We start from the raw sequence: 22,913 nt of genomic DNA on the forward strand, positions 1-22,913 counted from the left end.
AGTTTACAAAGCGTGGTTTGGACAGTTGTTGTTAGGTTCTGGTGTTTAGAAGACACGAGGGGAGTCAGCCCTACTCCTCTTACTTTCTGCTTTTGCATTTGACTCGGTTATTTATTGTAATTTCTGTTCGTGTTGGGTTTCATTTGTTTATTGATGGCGATTTATGGTAGTTATATACTTGAAAAATTATTTTACTGCATTTCTGCTCATCTTTGGCTTAATGTAGCTCTTTATCTTAATTTGAAAACTTCCTTTGTGAAAAAAAAAATAAATTATCGTGAAAGGGGGAATGTTGGACCTTTTGTATCCAAAAAGGTTAAGTGCATTCAGGTGAGGCTTTCAGGGAATGTTCAGGGGAGTATTGAACAAAATCAAAACACATTATGTGAATGAGAATTGTCAAATGGACGTATCTCAGGAATGACTTAGAGTTTTAAGTTGGAACTGTCAGGGGATGATGAGAGGGATGATCAATTGACCAAAAGGCAATTATGTTCGTACTACTACTACTACTGTTCCTACCATCACCTCTACTACTACTGCTACTACCATTACTATTTCTATTGCGACTACTACTAAGGTTTGGGATACTATTACGAAAATTCCGGGAAATCTTTGGGGGGAGTTAAACTAAATCAAAACACACTATACATATACATGTTTTCAAAAGGGCACATTAGCAATATCTTAAGAACGGCTTATAGTATTCAGTTGAAATTTCCAGGGCACATTGAGCGGGATTTTCAACTGACCAATATTCAATACCTGCATACTACTAGTAATGCAACTACTACTGCTACACTTATTATGACTCCTACTGCTGCTAAGGGTAAGGATGCAAAGGTAAATATTTCAGGAAATATTAGGGGAAAGTTTAACTATATCAAAACGTAAATCATTCACGCAGTTTGTCAAAAGCGCGTATCTAAGAAATGACTTAGGGCATAAAGTTGTAACTTTTAAGGAATGTTGAGGAGGATGAGCAAAATCTCCTCGCTACTACTATTGCAACTACTACTTCTATTGCGACTATTCCTAAGACTAAAGTTATTAAGGTTAAAATTTCAGGATTTTTAAAATACTCTATGTGCATATATGTTGTCAAAAGGGCGTTTTGTTGGGAACTTTTTCAACGGCTTTTTGTTGTGAATGTTGAACTAATAAGAAGGCAATATTTGCATGCTACTAATGCTAGTGCTACTACAATCACTACTACTACTACTACTTCTGCTGCTAAAGCCAAGGGTATTAAATGGAAATATCAGGAAATGTTGAGAGGATGTTGAACTAGATCAAAACACACTATATGCATTGTGGTTGTCAAAAGAACGTATCAGTAATGTTAAGGAAATGTTTAGGGTATTAAATAGAAACTTTCTGCATGTGTTGAGCGGGATGTTGAAAAAAAGGCGCAATTTGAGTTCTGCCACTATTGTTACTACTGCTATTGCAACTGTTGCTGCTAATGAAGCTAAGGATAATAAGGTGAAGATTTCAGGGACTGTTGAGGAGATTTTAAACTAACTAAATAGCACGGCGTGTATACTACTGCTACTGTGATTACTGCTGCTATTGGGGCTAATAATATTTCAGGGAATCTTTGGAGGGAGTTTCAACTTGATCATATCATACTTTGGTGTATGCAGGTTGTCAAAAAGGCATATAAGCAATATGTTAGGAACAGCTTAGACAATGATGTTCAACCTTTTATTACAGTGTGCTGCATTGTCACTTTGAAATAATTCAATGGGCCCCAGAACCTGTTAAATCTCAAGAAACTAGGGTACAAATTTGTCAAAAATGGGTAAAATTTGCATTAAAGAACGCTTTGAAAATGATTTGCGGGCAGAATAAATACTATTAAGGCTACAGAGTGTATGTGAATGAAGGTGAAAATTACAGGGACTATTGATGAGAAAGTAAACGAAATTAAGACACTGTGCGCGTGCAGGTTGTCAAAAGGGCGTATCAGCAATATCTTAGGTATGGCTTCAAGTGTTAAGTTGAAATTTACAGCGCTTGTTTTAGGGGATGTTGAACTAACCATAAGGGAATATTTGCTTATTACTACTACTACCGCTGCTACTATTGCTAAAGCCAAGGGTATTAAGGGGGAAATTTCAGGGAATGCTGAAAAGATATGGAACGAAATCAAAACACACAAAAAACATTTAGGTTGTCGCAAGGACATATCAGCAGTGTCCTAGGGACTGTTTAGCATAGTTGGAACTTTCAGCATGTGTCGAGGGGAATGTTGAAAAAAAGGTGCGGTTTGCATCCCACTACTGATGCTACTACTACTAGTACTACTATTGCTACTGGTGAAGTTAAGGATATTAAGGTGAAGCTTTCAAGGAATGTTTGGGAAGATATTTACCAAATCAAAACGCACTATGAGCACGTAAGTTGTCAAAAAGTTATTTACCAGCAATATTTCAGAAAGGGTTTAGAGCATTAGGTTGAAACTTTTTCGTTTTGTTGACGCAGATTTTCAACGAACCAAAAAGTACTGTGCGTACTACTACTACCACTGCTACTAATATTGCTAATATTAGTGAGGCTAATGGTATTAAGGTTCAACTTTCAGGGAATATTTAGGGAGAGTTTCAACTAAATCGAAACACACTATTTGTGTGCAGGTTGTCAAAAGAGCATATCATAGGAACGCAAACCGTGCCTTCGAATTATCAGAGTATAGAATACAGTTTACTATAAAAAAAAAATTATATATATTTTTAATCTTAACTCTTTTTCAGCCTTATTCCTTTTAGTTTCTGCTTGTTTTGAGTTTGACTCGGCTATGTATTGGAATTTCTTTTCGTTTTGGTTTTCATTTATTTATTGATGGTGATTTATGGTATTTTTAAGCTCAATGATAAAATCATTTGACTTTATTTCCGCTCATCTTCGGAATAGTAGAGCTCTTTGCTTCCTTTTGAAAAACTTCTTTTGCGGAAAAATATTTTTAAAATTAATATTAATAAAATATTCTGAACGATAGTCATTTGTAAAAACTTCCAAATAATAATTAACCTTCATAGCTGTTTTTTTTTGATAAATTTTGCCGAATACAACCTGTTTTAGACAGATACTTCCAAATTAAATCATACAGCCCAATTAGCAAAAATCAATTGTTCCTATGGGGAAAATTTGTGACTCGGTCCCTGATTTTATAGAAAATATCTCGTTTTTAGTGCCTGACACCTATTAGACCCCTTTAATTTTTCAATTTTTTTGTCGACTGTGCCAGAAGCCCAAGTCTGTATCCATTGATCGATGGCCACTCCTCCTAAATCAAACCTGAACATCTAGCGTGGTCTCTCAAGAAATGCCTTAGAGAATGCCCTTGAGCAGGCTAAATCTCAATATTGACTTAATTATATTTTATGAACTTAGAAACTTAGGATTCAAGTAGAACTTGATGTTAAAATCTAAAATAACGCTTCGTTGCTTATGTATCTGAGCAAATGAGTGTATATTTGAGAGAGAGCGAGTATTTATTTAACAAGCAAATACCTCCTTCTCCAAATTACACAAACAAACCTCACGCTAAAAGACTCCCAGAAATGGAAAATATCACGGTTTGGAACCTCGTTCTAAAATAAGAAAGAAAAGCCCGAAACTACCTTAAGTAATTTTACTGATAACATGCCAGTATAACCGAGATGCTTTTCAATCGTTCAGAAATGCACACACCTTTTCTGATCCTGTTCTCAGGTCACGGCCCCAGACTTTATAAATCGAAAATCATTACTGTGTTATGTGTCAGGAGATTTAAAACTAGTAATTGCGTATTTAGCTAATGATGATAATTTCTTAAACCACTTTGGCATGACATAACATTAAGAAAGAAAAACGAGCAAAAAGATTTGTCGATGGCGGTTCAAATTTTTGGATTTTTTTGCAAATCGTGGATATTCGGGAATGGCTCACTTTTATAGTTGCTAGGTATTTGGTTTTAATTCTTATAATTTTTGGCTTTTATTGAATTTTATTCATCTTTTAATTTTTTTTTATTTTTTTTTCACATTCACATTGACTTTCCGCGTTTTATTTTGTTGGTTTTTTCTTCGGCACTCTCATTGAATATATTTTTTCGTTTGGCGCTGAAGAAGAGAGGTGTTTTCCCCTCGAAATATTCGCTTTGTTGTGTTTTTTCAGTATTTTCATTTGACCTTTAAAAACCCCATTTTTGCTTGTTTTTCTTTCTTTATGTTAGCTAATGATTTAATGGCATGCTTAGTTGTTTACACTTGTTTGATTGCGATTTACACTGTTGGATTGTGAATTGTATTTACACATTCGTGGAAAGAATCATAAGAAATTTTGCCTCCAGTATAGACCGTCTTGAGTGTAATGGTCTGAATCTAGTTGTATACCTATCGAGAGGAACTGGCTGAGATTATATTGCAGTTGGTAGTGAGACTTTCTGCAATTTTTTTTTTTAGTCCTGTAAGTATCCCCTGAGTGACTTCCTTGAGTAGTTGTCTGCTTAAGCTTTTCCAACAAAATAATGCAGAGGTTTTCAAGCGATAAACAAGCCCGTTTTTTTTCCTTTTGCATTTACAGTTCTTTGATTAAAATTGCCTTATTAGCCAAAAAAAGGAAATAAATAAAAAAAGGAAACAATAAATTTGTCAGCTACTAAAGAGTCCTTTATACCATGAACTAAAGGGCCCTGAAAGTATTCCGTCATACTTACCTCCACTTTTAATGTTTTTTTTCCAGTAAATTAACAGTAATACCCTTAATATTATTGGTTATTGGCAATAGTGTTTTTTTTAAAGACAAGGGTAATTTGTATAGAAAAAGTTGTCATATAAACTTCAAAAAGGGCTTATTCGATCGGAAATTGAAAGAACTAGTGCCCTCTGTAATAATCGAAAGTGGTGGGAAGGCAATCAAACTCCCCCCCCCCCCACACGCCCAGATTTCCCCAAGCACATCCAGTCAAAATTTTGCGATAGTCATTTTGTACAGCGTAGTTTAAAAACCAGAAAATTATGCTTTTGAGGTGGATAAACCCCCCTCCACAGCCCTCATGGCAAGGGTTCTAAGTTATATCCTGGGGAATATAAGGTTTTTATGGAAAGGGAGGTCCTATAAACTTCAGAGGGGGCTCATTGGATTGGGATATTACTTCAGAGGGGGTTTCAGGGGGATATTAAGATAAATAAAAGTTCAAATAGGGATAAATCCTTTTAATAGAGAGGGATAATTCACGAAATATTTCTGGATATTTCGGTCACATGTGCAGTGACCGTCATAAGCAGAAATAGTAAAATAAAACAATAAAACAAATTGCTTCAATTAAAAACAACAAACTATGAGCATGTGGATTTTCAAAAAGATGACAAACGAATATCTCAAGAACGGCTTCCATTTTTAAGTTAGACCTTTAAGGGTAAGTTGTGGCAAATTTTGAACTAGCCAGATAGCACTTTGTGTACACTATTAATACTATCAATGTAACTCATGACGATAAGGGTATTAAGGGTAATCTTTTAGGGAACTTTTAAGGGGAGTTTCAATTAAACGAAAAAACAATATGCATTTAGGTTTTCAAAAGGGCATATGAGCAGTATTATAGGCTTGCATAGCTCTATAATAGCTAGAAATATCATTTAAACTTTTAAAGGAGGATATTCAATTCAAAACTAAAAGTTCTGTTGCCCTTTTTAAGATTAAAAAGAGATTGGAGGGCAATAAAGCTTTCCTGCAAGCCCATTTATTTTTCAAACACATCCAGTTAGAATTTTGAGACAGCCATTTTGTTGAGCATAGTAGAACAGTCCAGCAACTATATTTATAGGAATATTGGTTTGTCAACCACCAACAGTTACGTAATTGGTCTATTATGCTTTAAAAGTTAATGTTGCTTTGAAACTAAATTAAAAGGCATTGTGTGGAGGATCGGATTTAAAGCTTTGACGCTCATAGACCCAAGCGTTTTTACTACGACGTTTTACTAGTATTACGACCATGCCTTCTCAAGACCAGAACATAACTTCGGACTTTACTGAAAACAAAATACATTTTAAATGTTTTCACTTTTTTTCTTGAATAAATAAAAATTATCAACACTCAGCATATGTATATTGAACTGACAATCCACGGCACATTGTTTTTTCAGTAAAGTGCAAATTATTTTCTGTTCTTGGAAAGGCATGGGGGCTGTCAGCCTTATTCCTGTTAATTTTTGCTCGTTTTGAGTGTGACTCCGTAATTGCTGTAATTGCTGTAAATTTTTATTTGTAAAATTAAAGACAATAGTAATTGTCTTTATGTCTTTATGTAATAAAGACAATATGTAATTGTAAACTTTTTGTAATTGCTGTTTGTTTGGTATTCATTTACTTCTTGATGGTCATTTTTGGTAGTTTTACGCTTGGATGATTATTTTAATTTATTTCTGCTCATTTTGGCTTAATGGAGCTCTTTATTTTTCTCGGAAGAACCTGTTCTGTTGAAAAAGTTTTTTTAATTAATACTATTAATAAGGTGATTTAGTGGGTATGACTTTTCTGGTACAGAGACATTAATTTGCATTAAAAACTTCTATAATAGGCTCTATCAGTTTTTGCTGTTTTCTCCGAATGTTGATACTTTGATTGTTTCTTCGTGAATTTTTTTTTTGAAAGTTTGTTTCTCCATGATTACTTCTCCAAAAAATTGATTGTTTGGAGAAAGAATAAAAAAATAGTTTCTAATGAAAGAAATAATTCAACTTTGCTTGCGCATTAAACGTTCGCCACTTCAGACATAATAAATTACAATGCCTATGTAAAAAAGTATGTGTGCACAGACTAAAAGTTTCTATTGTCAAGTCAGAATATACAAAATTTTGGGAAAAATGTGTGCCGCATTTGACTCATTACTATCAATTGCTAAGTTAAAAATCTGTTTGACATGGTTCAATCGACTTTGTTATAAACGTAGATTTATAATTGTTATAAACACCATTCGTAACAAATTATGTTAGCAAAGATTTGTTTTGTTCTACTGTTATTTTTACTAATGAACAACAGCAATACTAAAATAGAAAGAGCTCCTACAGTTGATCTGTGCTATAATCATTAAATTTCTACCCTAGATCTATTTGAAGAACGATCTAGGAAGTTTATATAATGAAAGGATAGCTCAAATAGCCTGGAATCTTATTTCAAAGGAATTAGAGAAACTTCGAACTCCTCAACAAGAAATAGAGAAGGAGAAATCTGAAGGAAATGGAGATGATGCCAGGTTAGATTGTAATTACTTTACGGCAAGAGACTGTGTCATCTTTAAACTTGATATGCAGTGATATGTGCTATTATTCTTTTTCTTCTGATATTTCTTGCATAAAAGTCTTGGTTTCAAAAAGAAATTTGATACTCTTCTTAAACTGGTTTACTTCGAAGACAGTGATAATTTCTTAAACCACATTGGCCTAACATAGCATAAAGAAAGAAAAAACGAGTAAAAATCGGGTGTTTAAAGGCCACATGAAAATACCGAAAAAACGCAACAAAGCGAATATTTCGAGAGGACAAACGCCTCTCTTCATCAGCGCGAAACGAAATAATGTATCCAAGGAAAGTGCCGAAGAAAAAAAAAACAAAAAACAAATGCGGAAAGTCAATGTGAAAAGAACCAAAAAGCCAAAAAAAAACCCAAAAACTTAAAAGATGAATAAAACTCAATAAAAGCCAAAGATTATAAGAATTAAAACCAAATACCTAACAACCATAAAAGTGAGTTATTCGCCAATATCCGCGATTTGCACAAAATCCAAAAAATTTTGAACTGCCATCGACGGATACTAGCGAACAACTGAGAAATAAAAGAAAGGAAAAACAATTCATTCTCAAACACAAAACGAACCAGCAATTAAATAAGTTGGAGAACTATGTCATCTGATTTCGGATTTTAATTATTGCATTTCTTGCAGACACCCTTTGAAACCTAAGGGGTTGTTCACGTGTTTGAATAGATGACTGGGAAAGTGGTTCAAGGTTTATTTCAGGGATTACTAAAGTATCGGCTTCTCTTTTGAGAAAACCAAAATCTGACTGGCTTATTCTTAAATAACCAGAGTCTCTTTTTAAAGCTGGACCTAAATGTTGTTATTTATAAATTTCAACAGCTTCTCTGTAGTGCTGGACAATACCTTTGTCATGCGAAATTAGGCTAGCTTGATTAAACAAAATAGTGTGGTCTGGTTTTTCAAAAATGGGCAATGCAAGGGCAGAGTCAAAATTTTAAGTTTTTTTCCGTTTTTTAAGTGTATTATTAACGGAACTAGAGTGCTGAGTTAATCTATTCGTGAGTCGCTGATCAGTTCTTCCGATATACCAAAGATCACACGAACAAGGAATTCTGTAGACACCGGAGTTTTCACCTATCGGGATAGGGTCTTTACCTTGATAAATTAGGGACCTGATAGTTTTTCTGGGTCTATAATAAGTGCAAATGTTATTTTTTCTTAGATTTATTGAAATTTGGTTTGAAACCCCTTTAACGTATGGGAGACCAAGATAAACTGAATTTTCCCTTTGATTTGTGTTTTCTGTGTAACTATCCGATAATCTTTTAATGCGTTTTGCAATTACAGAATTTATTAAACTAATTGGATAACCATTCCCCAAATAAAATATCTCTAAGGATGTTAAGCTCTAAATCCAAGAAGTGTATTGAACAAATTTTCAATGCTCTATCACCTAGAGAAGTAACAACTCCTCTTTTTACAGCAGGAGAATTATAAGAGGAATAATTTAAGCAGCGATCATTATGTGTGGGTTCTCTATACACACCAAACTCGAAACATGGATCATTTCGGTGCACCAGAACATCAAAGAAAGGAAGACGCCTCTCTACCTCTGATTCCTGAGTAAAATTAAGTTTTGGATCCAAGGAGTTGAGCAAGTGAAGAAAAGAACCCAGAGACTCGTCACCATGCTCCCACAAATAAAAAATATCATCTTTAAAACGAACCCAAAATTCAGGTCTACAAGAATTTTGCAAAATAGCCCTTTTTTCAAGGTCTTCCATGAAGATATCAGCCTGTATTAGACAAAAGGGGGCACCCATGGAAAGCCCATATTTCTGTCTATAAAAATGTCTCTATAATGGAAGTAAAAAGAAGTTCTGTTACAAAGGGCTGTAAGTGAAAGAAATGTCTGATTCGAAAGAGTAGAATTTTCTGATATAGATGGGTTAGATATAAGTTTATGCTCCAAAATCAGTTCGGCCTTTAGAGGATCACAATTGGTATACATTGAATCTGCATCAAAACTGCCAAATCTTGTATTTGGTTTAACCGAAACTTGCTTTACCTTGGAAACGAAATCAGCGGAATTTTTAATATAGGATTTTTGAGCCTGAATTATTGGGCGAAATACAACTGATAAGAATTGCCCTATTTTTGCTGTAGGAGAATTAAAAAAAGAAACAATGGGTCGAAGGGGGTTACCGGGCTTATGAACTTTAGGAAGACCATAAAAGCGAGGGGACGTGCACCCGCGTGGGTAAAACATTTTGTACAGTTGATCTGTGATTTCACCTTTTCCTTTTAGATAAGAAAGCTCTTTTCGGACTTCCTGGACAAATTTTTCAGTGGGATCGGTAGCTAATTGTTCATATGTGTTAGAATCATTTAAAAAAATTTAATTTTTGTTTTTGTTGTTTTTTTCTTCGGCACTTTCCTTGGATACATTATTTTGTTTCGCACTGAAGAAGAGAGGCGTTTGTCCTCTCGAAATATTCGCTTTGTTGTGTTTTTTCAGTATTTTCATTTGGCCTTTAAAAACCCGATTTTTGCTCTTTTTCTTTCTTTATGTTCGAAGACAGTCTTACCTATGGAAGAAATCCCACTGAACTCTTGCAAATTGACTCCGTTATTAGCGGTTCTCAACAATTTATTTTATATTTTTTTTTAACCTAGTTGTTTTTTTTGTCTTTTAGATCTTTATTTTTAATCGTTTTCTTTTTTTATGTGTATATAATTATGTAAACTATCAGTTGTAAAAAAATCTTTTTTTAAATCATCGTCTTCTTGATTTTTCTTTTTGAAATAGCTTCCTTGATTTTTCGTTTTGAAATCACCCCTCCCCCCCCCCTAATTTTTTTTTTTTTTAAAGGATAAAAAGTACACTTTTTATGGTATTATTATTGAAATTACTCTTTTTGATATTTTCATTGTTGAAAATTGAAACAACATTTTGCCATCCTCCTAGATTTTGAAAGATACATCCCCCTTATATTTTCGTGAGTTGACGCCCCTGCTGCATTTAGGTGCATTTGCTTTCGGGATTATTCTAAGTTTGAGGGAATCAAACTCCGCTCCTTAGAATTAAGGTTTACTTTTGATTATAGTGCTTTGATATTTAAAAGTTAACATTTTTCTTAAAATCAATCGGCTCATATTACACGCCTCGTTCTATATTCATCTGTATATATCCCTCCTGATAAAAGCAGATCATAAGTCAAATTTAATTCATCTGAATTACCTTTCTTGGAAAGTATGTAAACGTTGACCAACAAATCCGCTTCTGAGTCCTTAGGTACCCCCCTTTCCACAAAAAAATCTACTGGTCTCCGCCCTAATAGTTGGTGCTCAATTAGGCAATACTTTATAACCGTTAGTTGAATTTAACTGCTCATTTAGTATGGACTGGATAGAGGTTCAGGAACAACTGTCATACCGCGCACTAGCATCACCTCTGAGACCGGGAGGTTGTATTATTTTCATTTAAACAATTATAACCAGATTGACAATTTAAAACAATTTGGTTTCTAGCATTTTGGCCTTATACGGCTAAAAATGTTGTTTTATTGGACAAACTGCCTTAACTCTGCATTTTAAAGTGATTTGATCTCTATTGTTACATAAAAATTACACTAGATATTTTAGTTTTGTTTGAAAGATCACTCTTTTGATAACCTAGGACCATTTGCTCAGTGCAATTACCAATGGGGGGGGGGGGTACGCAAGCGTGACTATCCTTCCCGGGAAAAGTAAAAAAAAATCGATTTGTTTAGAAAGTAGTTATAGGACTCCCAGACATGTGAAATTTCTTTATATATTCTTCTTCCAGATTGCACCTGTTATTGAACGTGTTTAATCTTTTTTCAAAAATTATAGAAATGTTCTTACGTTAATAAATTTGGATGATCAGCGTCACAAGAATCAGAAAAAACTGCAGATTGATTCTTATATTGGAAATATTCCAATCAAATTTAGTTTTTATTTTGATTAGAATTAAAACAAGTTATTTTTACTTGCGGCTCTATACCATAAATTGCTTAACCAAAACATCAGGACTGCTTGGCCAAACGACATGCGGTCGTAATTTTGAAGGTATATTGGAGGGTGAGGTTTGGTTTGTTGAGGCTAGGTTGAGGTTCGGGTTGCATAGTCACTTTAAAATAATTCAATGGGCCCCAGAACTTGTTATATCTCAAGAAACCAGGGTACAAATTTGTCAAAAATGGGTGTAAAAAAATTTGCCACAACATCAGGACTGCATGACCAACCGACATGCGGTCGAAATATTGAAGGTATATTGGCGGGTGAGGTTTGGTTTGTTTAAGAATTAAATTTATAACAATATTTTTTTTTTACTGAAAGTAAGGAGCGACATTAAAGCTTAGAATGAACAGAAATTATTCTGTATATGAAAAAGGCTGTCCTTTCCTCAACACCTTGCTCTTTACGTTAAATTTTTTTTATCCCTTTAAAAAATATAGTTGTGACAGAGAGTCAAGCCTTAGGGTAAAGATCGAGGTGTTGAAAAGCTTGGAAGTATAAACGGTACCATTGTAATAATTATGGTCCTAAACCCTTAACTGGGAACTTACAGAAACCCCTCCCGTATACTCCCCATCCCAGTCCCCTTAGTAAGTCTCATGAATCCGTTGGGAGAATTCATTATGAACTCTTTAACACGGTCAGCCGACGTTGTGATTCGCAAAATGATTTTTTAAGATATCTGATGTTCTTAAGAATAAGAAATTCATAGAATTAACAAATTATTGAATCTTGAAATTCCAGATGACTATTCCTAGACGTATCCCTCCCCTCCTCTTGTTTGCAAAAGTTCAGCTTCGCCAAATATAGTTTAATGCTCTTACTGCTTTTACTAGAAACTTTAATTAATTCAATGTTTAATAATATCCAACTACAAATTTATTTGCTGAATAAGGTCCAATAACTATGCTTTTGGTAATACCATAACCATAGTCCCTAGGAAAAGGGCTGTTGGTTACACAATTATGTTTTTACAAGAAGAAATTGATTGAATTAGATCATCAGGAGCCGTGGCTCAGTTACTAGCACCTTAGGCTTTGAATCAGAATGACAAAGGTTCAATTCCTTAACCGGGCATTTTTTTTAATTATGGTTTTGTGCCTTATATTTGATTATTGTTCTGCTAAAATGTTCCATACACTATTTTTGGAACAAATTACGCCCCGAACCCCAACCCCTTGCCGCTTAGGTGTTGGAGAAGTGTAGGCATATGGTTCTGGAACCACTCAAAGTCGTATCTTCAAAGAAGAATTACATATGGTTATATCTATTTATTCATATTGTTTACTTTTTTTCTATTTAATAGACAGAATAAAAGTTTTGTAATGTATATAGAGAAATCATAGCACTAAAAGCAGGCCTCCCACTGGGTTCATAAGTATGAAAAAAGGTTATATTTTTAACCTAGGTTCATAAATGGACCATAATTTAGAAAAAAGGTTCATAAAGTTCATATTTTTCTTGTCATCAGCTGGAAAGCATTTGCAGTTGCTGTCTTTTTCCTTATAAAGGACAAGCTGAGACAATAACAAGCGACTTTGTGAAAATTGTTGGATTTATGCCTTTCCGTGTGAATACTGAAGCTGCCATTGACAAATGGAACTTGCTCCAGCTGGAACTGAGTTTGCCTAAGAACATGAATTCAGCGAGGATTGATGTTTTATGGAACTAGGTTTTTAGTCTGAAAAACCATCAAGGACAGACAAAATATCCCCTTGTTTCAAAGATAGTAAAAGCAGCTCTCTGCATGTTGCATGGGAACGCTGATGTTGAACATGATTTTTCCCAGTCAGGACGGATCATGACCGAGGAAAAATCATTGATGATAGTCAAAATGCTCAATGCTAGACTGATAGTCTCTGACGCTCTAAAGAAGTTTGAGAACAGGCCCAAGATAGTCCCTATTACCAGAGAGCTGTTGAATTTGGGGCGAAATTCATGCCAGAGTTATAAACTGTACCTGGAAGCTGAGCAATCTAGACAGGATGAAGAGGCGTCCAAAAGGAAAGAAGAAGAAGGGGAAAAAAAGAGGATGTTATCTGAGAAGAAGGCCATTGAACACCTGGAAAAAGATTTGATTGAGAAAAAGTCAGTTGAAAAGGAGAAGAGACAAGTAGCAGAAAGGCTTCTTCAAGAAGCTAATGAGAAGCTGAAAAAAGCCATAGATGCCAAAGACTTTGTAGAAATAAGCCTCACACAAAGTATGATTGAGGCTTTGAGCTGGAAGATGCGAGAAGAAGATGAGGCAGCCAGAGAGGTTGAGCGGATACAGAGCAGGGTAAACAAATGAAAGTCGTCCTTAATTTCGTCATATTTTGCCAAAACAAGGATCAAGTAGAGTGGATTATTTTGTACTATTGTATTTTGTACTTTTATACAAATTAAACGCATTTAACTGAACTTATGAAAAAACAAAAACAAAAAAAAAACAAAAAGAATCTGTGCACCAGTGATGATGAAAACACCAACTGCCGCTTTTTATGTCCTTGCACAGTTTCTGAGGTGCACATATTGTAAATTTAGGTTCATAATAGATTCATAAAAAGCGCAATCAAAAGTTCATAAAGTTCATATTTTTGTGGTCAAAAGTTCATAAAGTTCATATTTTTCACAAAAAATCTAGCGGGAAGCCTGTAAAAGCCTATTTGCATTTTTTTTTTCTGTGATATTTTTCTAGTTTTCAGACCACTTTCCAACTTGTCCTTGTTTATTTCTATTCCGCACCTGTATGTCTAAAGTTTTTTGATGTTTATCAGGAGAGAGGGGGGAGATGTCTAGTGAAATAAGTTAGACATACCAACATTTTGCTTAGGTTTTGAAAACCTTAAAAATCTTCTTTAGAAAAATAGTTACTCTTTCCTAACTGTCGAGGTTGTCCACCTTCAAAATCGTCTACACCATTTTGTGTAGCATGGATTCCTCAGCATCAGAAATTAAATAAAAAAAGTTTTTTCCAACTGAAAGTAAGTAGTGACATTAAAACTTAAAACGAACAGAAATTATTCCATATGTGATGGGGCTTCTTTGCCCCCCCCCCCCCCAAAAAAAAACATATAAAAGATCATTGCAGTGTTGCTTCTATATTAAATTTAAATTAAAAACGGGCAAAGATTAATTTTAGAAAACTAAGTTGTTTTAATGGAAGTCGAAACTCAAAACGAACAAAATTATCGCTTCACAGGCTATCTAACATATATCAATAAAACTTGTACAAAAAAACAACTAATTATATTTCCCTGTATTTGTAAGGTTATAGAAAACTAGCGCTTTACTGAAAACACAAAACAATATATGAGTATTGGTACAGTAAAAGCAAACCATTTAAGGACACTTTTTCAGTTTAAAAAACAAAGCATTTTAGGATTATTGTTTAAATTTTCTTTTTGTTTAATTTGGTAACACTTCTGCACAATGGTTCAGTCCAATGAATGGCTCTCGTTTTATCTCTGAAAAGGACATGTCTTGATTAGTTTGTAGACAAGTTCAAAGTGAAACCATCTTGATAGTATTAGGACTGTGGACCAGCTTTAAAATGTTTATCATAACTTGAATTTCTCTGTTGTATAGAGAAAAATTACCGGATTTCCAAAGTTCATATTATGGCTAATTTGATCTTCATTTCGAGTAATACTAAAGTGTATTTCTTACAATTTAAGATGGTTTGTTACTCACTATTGGTATATAAGCTGTTGAAGCCAATGTGTTACCTGATAAATCAATCCAATATCTCTGTATGCTGTTCAGTGACTTTGCGGCTATTAAAAAAGTATTTTTTCTTATTCTTACGTAATTAAGATAATTTTAATTTTAAACTGAAAGTTACTGATATCACAGCTGGTGTAAGACTATGAAAAGCTTTATAGACTAGTTTATTGTCGATATTATATTAGTTGATATTATATCGCTCTTTACTTCCCTTAAAAAAAACTTTGTTTTTTAAACTAATACTTCCCAATAACCAATAAAATATGTAACATTTTACGGAAAGATATTTCCCTCGGACAATTCCCTTTAATATCTCTGAGACAAATAAAAAGAATTTTGTATAGGAATCTTGACAAGTTCCCCCTGTGTAAAATTATCCTTGGAAATCTCCCCCCCCCCCAGGAACTCCCCTCCCCAGAGAAACTTATCTCTGTAAAAAATCCCCCCAGCTGAAAATTCTCCCTCCTCTCCAAAAAATGTCTATATATCCCCCAATCAGATATAATATAGGTAAACAGTGGGCAAATATCCTGACTTACAAAGCTTTTACCAGGGGCTGTTGGGGGTTATATTATCCTCAAAGACACAGTTACTTGACATTTCAAATATGCTCAACAAAATGGCTATATCAGAATTTTGGTCAGATGAATTTTAAGAAAAAAGGTGGGTGGGAGGGGCCAGTTACCCTCCAATCTTTTTGGTCACTTTAAAAGGGCACTAGAACTTTTAATTTCCGTTTGGGTGAGCCCTTTGTCAATATTCTAGGACTATTTTTTTGATGTGATCACCTTTTGGTAAAACAAACAAATAAACACGCATCGGTGATCTTTCTTCTGGCAAAAAATACAAATTCTTCATTTTTGCAGGTGAAAGGTTGAAACTTCTAAATCAGGGTTTTTGGATACGTTGAATCTGATGGTGTCATTTTCTTTAAGATTCCTTGTTTTGTATAGGTTGTCCCCCCCCCCCTTTTTCGAAAATTAGGCAAATTTTCTCAAGCTAGTAGCTTTGATGCGTAACACTGAACTTTTTTTTTCTTTTTTTTATTGCTCAAATATCTATTCAAATAAATACAAACACAAATTTTGGTCTAAAAGGTCAAATAAAATTTCTCTCTACAACTGAATTAAATTCAGGAAGAACCATGTACATGAAATATCACATTAACTTATCGGTATGATAATAAGAAAGTGCCAACAATTTGTTACAAAATATGGAAAAAAAAATCAACTCAACTTGCTGAAAAAACTTGGAGAAAAAATTTTTAAGATCTAAATGAAATTTGGAAAAATAATTTTATGAAATGTGCTATTTAAATAGCAATACAACATATACTAAAAAGATAGCAAGTGTTTTTTGGTGTTTGTTCATTTGCTAAATCGAAGAAAATCGGTTGGGAACCACTGGGAACTAATGAATCTTATATATTGGGAATCAACATAACAAGCCGATTCTATTGATACACCTATTCATATCAAAATTCCATTTTTTAGAGTTTCGGTTACTTCTGAGCCGCATCGCTCTTTACTTACAGTTCGTTACCTCGAACTGTTTGATTAGTGGATCATGTAAACATTGTGGAAAGTTCAAATCAGCTGATAAGAGATCAATAGAAATGAGAGATCTGAATAGGATTTTTTGAGGCAGTAGCAGATGAGCTGGAAGACGCCATTAGAAGGTTTTAATTCAAGGTTATGTTCTATAATGTGAAATAATTAAAGGGCGGAAAATATAAAAGTAGACAAGGTAAATAAAAGAGGCATAAATCAAAACGTTTGGGAGAGTTTCACTTCTGGTCGAATTTAAGCGGTGATAGTGTGTCCAGTGAAGACTATGACGATCAGCTGAAATGGTTAAAGAAATAGACTTTTAGAATCTAATAATAAACTTTTCTTTACTTATGTATTGTTATAAATAACTGTGGATGTTGAGGTTAGAAGTAGAAAGCATAGTAGTAAAAGCAAGTGGTGTTTTTCGCAAGTGAGTATCATAGGCAGCGTAATAGGGCTGCCTAAGTAAAGGACGATATTGGCACAATATATTGTTTTTTTTTTTTTTTTTTTTCTTTTAGACCAGGGCACTTCATATCGAAGTAATTGTCGTAGAAACTTCGAAAAGGGCTCATTTGATTGGAAATTGTAAGGGCTTGTACCCTTTTAATAGCCGAAAGTGATTGGAAGGCAACTAACACTGCATCCACGCCCACCATTTCCCCCAACACATCCAGTCTTAATTTTGTGATAGCCATTTTGTTCAACGTATTAGATGAAAGATCCGGAAATTATGTCTTCGAGGATGACATCCCCCCCCCATAGCCCTCAGGGCGAAGGTTGTAACTTATGAACTGGGGGCATATGAGGTTTATATAGAAAAGGTGATCTTATAAACTTTAAAAAGGACTCATTCGATTGGAAATCGAAAGGGCTAGTGCCCTTTAAATAGTCAAAGGTGTTTGGAGGGCAATTAACCCCCTCTCAGACCCACCATTTCCCCGAACACATTCAATCAAAATTTTGAGATAGCCATTTTGTTTAACGTAGTTAAAAGTTCTGGAAATTAGGTCTTTGAGGATGACAATCCCCCACAGCCCTCAGGGCAAGGGTTGTAAGTTATGCCCTGTAGGTGTATAAGATTTTATAGAAAATGCTGTCGTAGAAACTTCAAAAAGAGCTCATTCGATTGGAAATTAAAAGGGCTAGTGCCCTTTTTAATAGTCGAAAGTGATTGAAGGGCAACTAGCCCCTTTCTCAGGTCCATCATTTTCTCAAACACATTTAATCAAAATTTAAAGATTGTCATTTTTTCAACGAAAGGTTCTGAAATTATGTCTTCGAGGATGACAAACCCCCCTCAGCCCCCAGGGCAAAGGTTGTAAGTTAATCCTTGGGGGCATATAAGGTCTTTATAGAAAGTGTTGTCGTAGAATTTTCAAAAAGGGTTCATTCAATTTGGAATTTACAGGGCTAGTGCCCTTTTTAATAGTCAAAAGTGATTAGAGGGCGAATGCCCCCTCCCCCCGCCCATCTTTTCCCCAAACACTTCCGATCAATATTTTGATACAGCCATTTTGTTGAACATAGTTGAAGGGTCCAGAAATTATGTCTTTTAGTATGACAACCCCCCCCCCCCTACAGCCATCAGGGCTAAGGTTGTAAGTTATGCCCTGGGAGTATATAAGGTTTTTACAGAAATCGTTGTCGTAAAACTTCAAAAATGGCTCATTCAATTGGAAATTGAAAGGGCTATTGCCCTTTAATAGTCCAAAATAATCGGAGGGAGAATCACACACCCCCCCCCCCACCGCCCATCATTTCCCCAAAGACCTCCGATCAACATTTTGATATGACTATTTTGTTCAACGTAGTTGAAAGGTCTGGAAATTAGGTCTTTGAGGATGACACTCCCCACTCTCGTAGCCCTCAGACAAGGGTTATAAGTTAAGCCCTTCGGGCATATAAGGTTTTTATAGAAAGTGTTGTTCTAGAAGCTTCAAAAAATGCTGATTCGATTGGAAATTGAGAGGAATAGTGCCTTTTTTTGGTCGAAAGTGATCAGAGGGTAAATGACCCCCCCCCCTCTGCTAATCATTTCTCCAAACACTTCCGATAAAAATTTTGAGATAGCTACTTTGTTCAAGGCATTTGAAAGGTCCGGACATTGTGTCTTTGAAGATAACCAATCCTCCCAGCCCTCAGGGCAAGGGGCGTAAGCTGAGCCCTGGGGCTTATAAGGTTTATATAGAAAGCGTGATCATACAAACTTTGGAGTGGCCTCATTGGATTGGTAATCAAACGCTCTAGTCCTCTTTTTAAAAGTCAAAGTGATCGGAGGGCAGCTCCCCCCCCCCACACACGTCCGTCTGTCCCAAAATGCATCTAGCAGAAATTTTGAGATAGCCATTCTATTCAAATAGTGTAAATATCATGTAACAAGGTTTTTGAGGTTGAAACATACCTTAGGGATTAGGGGCAAGGGTTGTAAGTTATGCCTAGGGGGTATTTAAGGTTTTTATGGAAGGGATGGTTGTTTAACTTCAGAAGAGGCTCATTTGATTGAAAATTGGAAATTCTAGTTACTTTTTTAAGTGTCAAAAGTGATGGAGGGCATTTAGCCCCCCCCCCTCTCCTAAAACCTCTGTTTTCGCCAAACGTATTTGATTGACTTTATGAGATAGCGATTTTTTTTAAAATAGTCCAAATAACACATAATAATGTCTCACACAACACCCCCTGCGCCCCGGTGATAAGGTTGTAAGTTATTTATGAGGGCCTATAGGTTTTTTTATGGATTGGGCGGTCGTATAAACATCAGATGGGGCTTATTTGAAATTGGAAGTTATAGTGCCCTTTTTAAGAGTCAAGATGATTTGAGAGCAAACAGCCCCCTCCCCCCTTCATGCTCATCATTTGCCTTAACACCTTCAATCAAAATTTGGAGATAACAATTTTATTCATCGTAGCTGAAGGTTTCGGAAATTATGTCTGTGAGAAAGACAATCCCCCCCCCCTACAGTTCTGAGGAAAAGGGTTGTAAGTTATACCCTTGGGGTGTATAAGGTTCTTATAAAAATGATGGTCGCATATGCTTTGGAGGGGACTCATTGGATTGGTAATCTTAAGTTCTAGTGCCGTTTTTAAGAGTCAAAGTGATCAGAAGCAGCTACCCCCTTTGATTTGAAATTGTAAGTTATAGTGCCCATTTTAAGAGTCAAGATGATTTGAGAGCAAAAAACCAACAGAGATAAAAATCTCAGTGAAAAAAAAACAAAAATTACAAACGAGACTTCGGCCAATGGAGAGAAAAGTAACGAAAAAAGTAACCTGATTTCCTGAGAAGGACACATTTTGGAAAGAAGCCCTTCAAAAATAGCTTTGATCAACGCTGCTCATTCATTTAAAAGCATGATATTGTTGAATACCTCTGGTAGTGTTTTTAGTACTTTCATTAACTATCCTAGTATAAGGATTCAGTTTTAATTTGGGGAACGAGCTCTTTTAATTTGAATTAGGGATTTTTAAAGAACACTCCTATTGTGAAAAACTCTTGTTGGAAAGTTTAGTAGCTTTTAAGAATTCTGTTAACTATATAACCACAATGGACCAAGTCCCCCTTTGTTTTCTTCGCGAAACGTTTTCTTTGATCAATTTTATATGTTTTCAAAGTTTTTTTTCCTTTTGAATAAATATTATGTGGTTTTGCCTTTCGAATCTAACAATGTAAAAATAATAATCTTGCACCCCTTTTCTTAAAATCCTTGTGTTGGTAGATTTTTTTTTTTTTTTTTTTTTTTTACTGAAAAACTTGAAATTATACCTAAACAATTTCAAAATAGCTACGTAAAAGTTATAGTGGCTTGACAAATCTAGTTGCTTTTTTTTTATTTTGTATTCAGAAGTGACTAAAATAACCTCTAAAACCATTTGTTTCAAACAGGAGTAAGCTGATGGAAACTTTCAAAAACTAAACATTATGATGAGTATTACGATGAGCATTTTCTATCCATCTATTTCTTTTACTTTATTTTTTTCTTTCGTGTTTGTATGAAATTTCATGAATTCAAAAGACAAAACTTCATGGCAAAAATTTTTCATTGCAATCTGACATATTAAAACAATTATTATCCGTTTAAAGCACTCATTTTTTCTTTTCCCCATTTTTTTTAGTCCCATTTAGTTAATGTTAATGTTTCAGTCAGCCGACAAAATGTCGAATGGTTTTCATATCGTTAAAAACCTTAACGGAAAAACAGGGAGATGAGTTGTATAAACTAAAAGCTAAGGAAGATAAACAGACCATAAATGGATTAGACTCACTTTATTTAGGTTTGCTCTACTTTTATGTTAATTTCTCTAAAGTAAATATTTGTAGCCTACTTTCTTTTTCTATTACATACATTCTATCAGTACTATCCATGTCTGTGTATATTTTTCAAATATCCGTTCCAAGATTTTGTACTTTGTTGAGAACAATTTCTAAGCATGTGAAAATCATGCGCATTATTGCGACAAGGCTATGAGTAGTATCGTAGTAATAGATATCAACCATACATGGAATTGCACAAAAATATGCTCAAAAGCGTAATAGATATTAACCGTACATGGAATTACACAAGAATATGCTCAAAAGTGTAATAGATATCAACCATATATGGAATTGCACAAGAATATGCACTACAGTTTCACGTGGACATTTTAAAAAGCTGGCAAACCTATAAAGTGGTCCAACTTGTTTTGAGAGTATAGTCGAGATTATATAACACAACCAGAGTGGTTTTTGAGGCAACACCCTTTTTTTAGGGCCAATCAGAAACAGCGGAGGTTACTCCATCTACGATAACTTGATTGGTGATTGGATTTGAATAAAAGGAGTGATTTTTATTGCAATTCTTATTAGTAAGAGAATTGAATTCAGAGAGAATAGTTTATTTGAGAGGATATTATAGAGAAAATGAGAGGAGCATTTATATTATTATAAACTGATGGTGGAGCTAGCAAAAGCATAAAAGACATACGAGCACCAAATGTGGCTGCGGAAATAATAGGATGCTGTAAACTATGCTTAGAATGGGATGATATGTATGCTAGATGCGTGATATCATTAAGCAAATATAAAATGGAGGAGCAACTATGTTTTGCTGCGAAACTGACTATTGTGCATATAAATTGACTTCAGTCAGCATTATAGATTCGCTAGTGAAATATATTGATTAGAACAAAATACAGCCGTGAATATTATTATTGTTGTAATTATGCTTACTAAAATTATTTCTAAATCAAATGTATTTTTCTTTCTAAACTAGACTAGCGTATATTTTTAGATTTGAAAAAATTCTGGTTAGTCTGAAGTTGGTTTTGAGATTTTTAGAACTCTAAAAATTGGATAGATTTGAGAAAGAGCGAATCATGAGGAATCTAATGCTTATGGAAAAACGTTTGATTCTAGATGACGACTTATTAGATCTATCTATTCGAGTGTGGATGTTATCTAAGAATGCGCTTAACGATACGATAAAACCTGACACTCGATAAGGAAACTTCTATATTACGCTTTGACGACCCAACTAACACGTATTTAAAGAATTCACTGATATACTGATCTCAGCAGGGCAAAATAATATTGTGCATATGCTTTTAAACACTAGTTTAGAAATTTAGGACTTTTTTTCGTGAGAAAGATGATGTTCAAGGATGATTTACTCCTCTCTCTCTCTCTCTATCCCAGTCAATTTCTTGTTGTTGGTAGCTCAGTTTCATTGTGGCAGTGAGAGTGTCAACACATGAAAAAATGACCCATACCTGTCCACTTTGCATCTGCACACTGGGCAGCTGGTCATAATGAGAGAAATTCACAAGGATTGGTGAGTATGATCAAAAATTTATAGTCTGTAATCCACGTCAATTACATATGGGATATCATGTAAAAATTGATGGTTGTAAGTGATGTCTTGAAGATGCGTGTGACCCACATGCTAGAGGGCACCTATACTCCAATTGCCACTATGATAAATGCTATCAATGGGAGAATACATATCCCGGTATGATTGGAAAGAATCCTAACCGTGATTTTAGTTTATTGCTACGAGATTGGTATCGTCGTGGTTGTAGATTGTTCTGGGAGGAGGAGCTGGGTCAGCGATTCAACTGTTGGAACAACAAGAGAATATGGTTTCTACGTCATCGTTGTGAAGACAATGGGTGTTATGATTATACGCCCACTGATTTTTATTTGGCTGTGACGGAATGTGATTCGCCACTTGAGGACACTGTTTGTGACATTGCTTCAAATAAACAAATTGAAACATGTGGATTCTAAAGAATGAATGAGAATAGTATCATTGACTATACAAAGAGATATGATAAGAGTGAAGTTACACTCTACTGTAGAAAATGCGACCCTGACATTGCAGCACATCAGGATCAGT

The 22,913-nt window shown here is 34.7% G+C and overlaps 1 protein-coding gene across 1 annotated transcript in view; it reads left to right on the forward strand.

Annotated features, from left to right (window-relative positions):
* LOC148938572 (uncharacterized) overlaps positions 1-22,913 on the forward strand; it is a gene marked incomplete at its 3' end in the record, with an annotated part of 63,904 nt that overhangs the window by 18,833 nt on the left and 22,158 nt on the right. The window contains exon 4 of the mRNA XM_089107693.1: positions 7,094-7,242. Coding sequence (XP_088963819.1) covers positions 7,094-7,242 — 149 coding nt within the window. The remainder of the gene's footprint in view (positions 1-7,093; positions 7,243-22,913) is intronic.

The sequence above is a fragment of the Artemia sp. Qi Xiang Cuo genome, unplaced genomic scaffold (genome assembly GCF_049724085.1).
Source record: "Artemia sp. Qi Xiang Cuo unplaced genomic scaffold, ASM4972408v1 HiC_scaffold_3120, whole genome shotgun sequence".
Taxonomy (NCBI): domain Eukaryota; kingdom Metazoa; phylum Arthropoda; class Branchiopoda; order Anostraca; family Artemiidae; genus Artemia; species Artemia sp. Qi Xiang Cuo.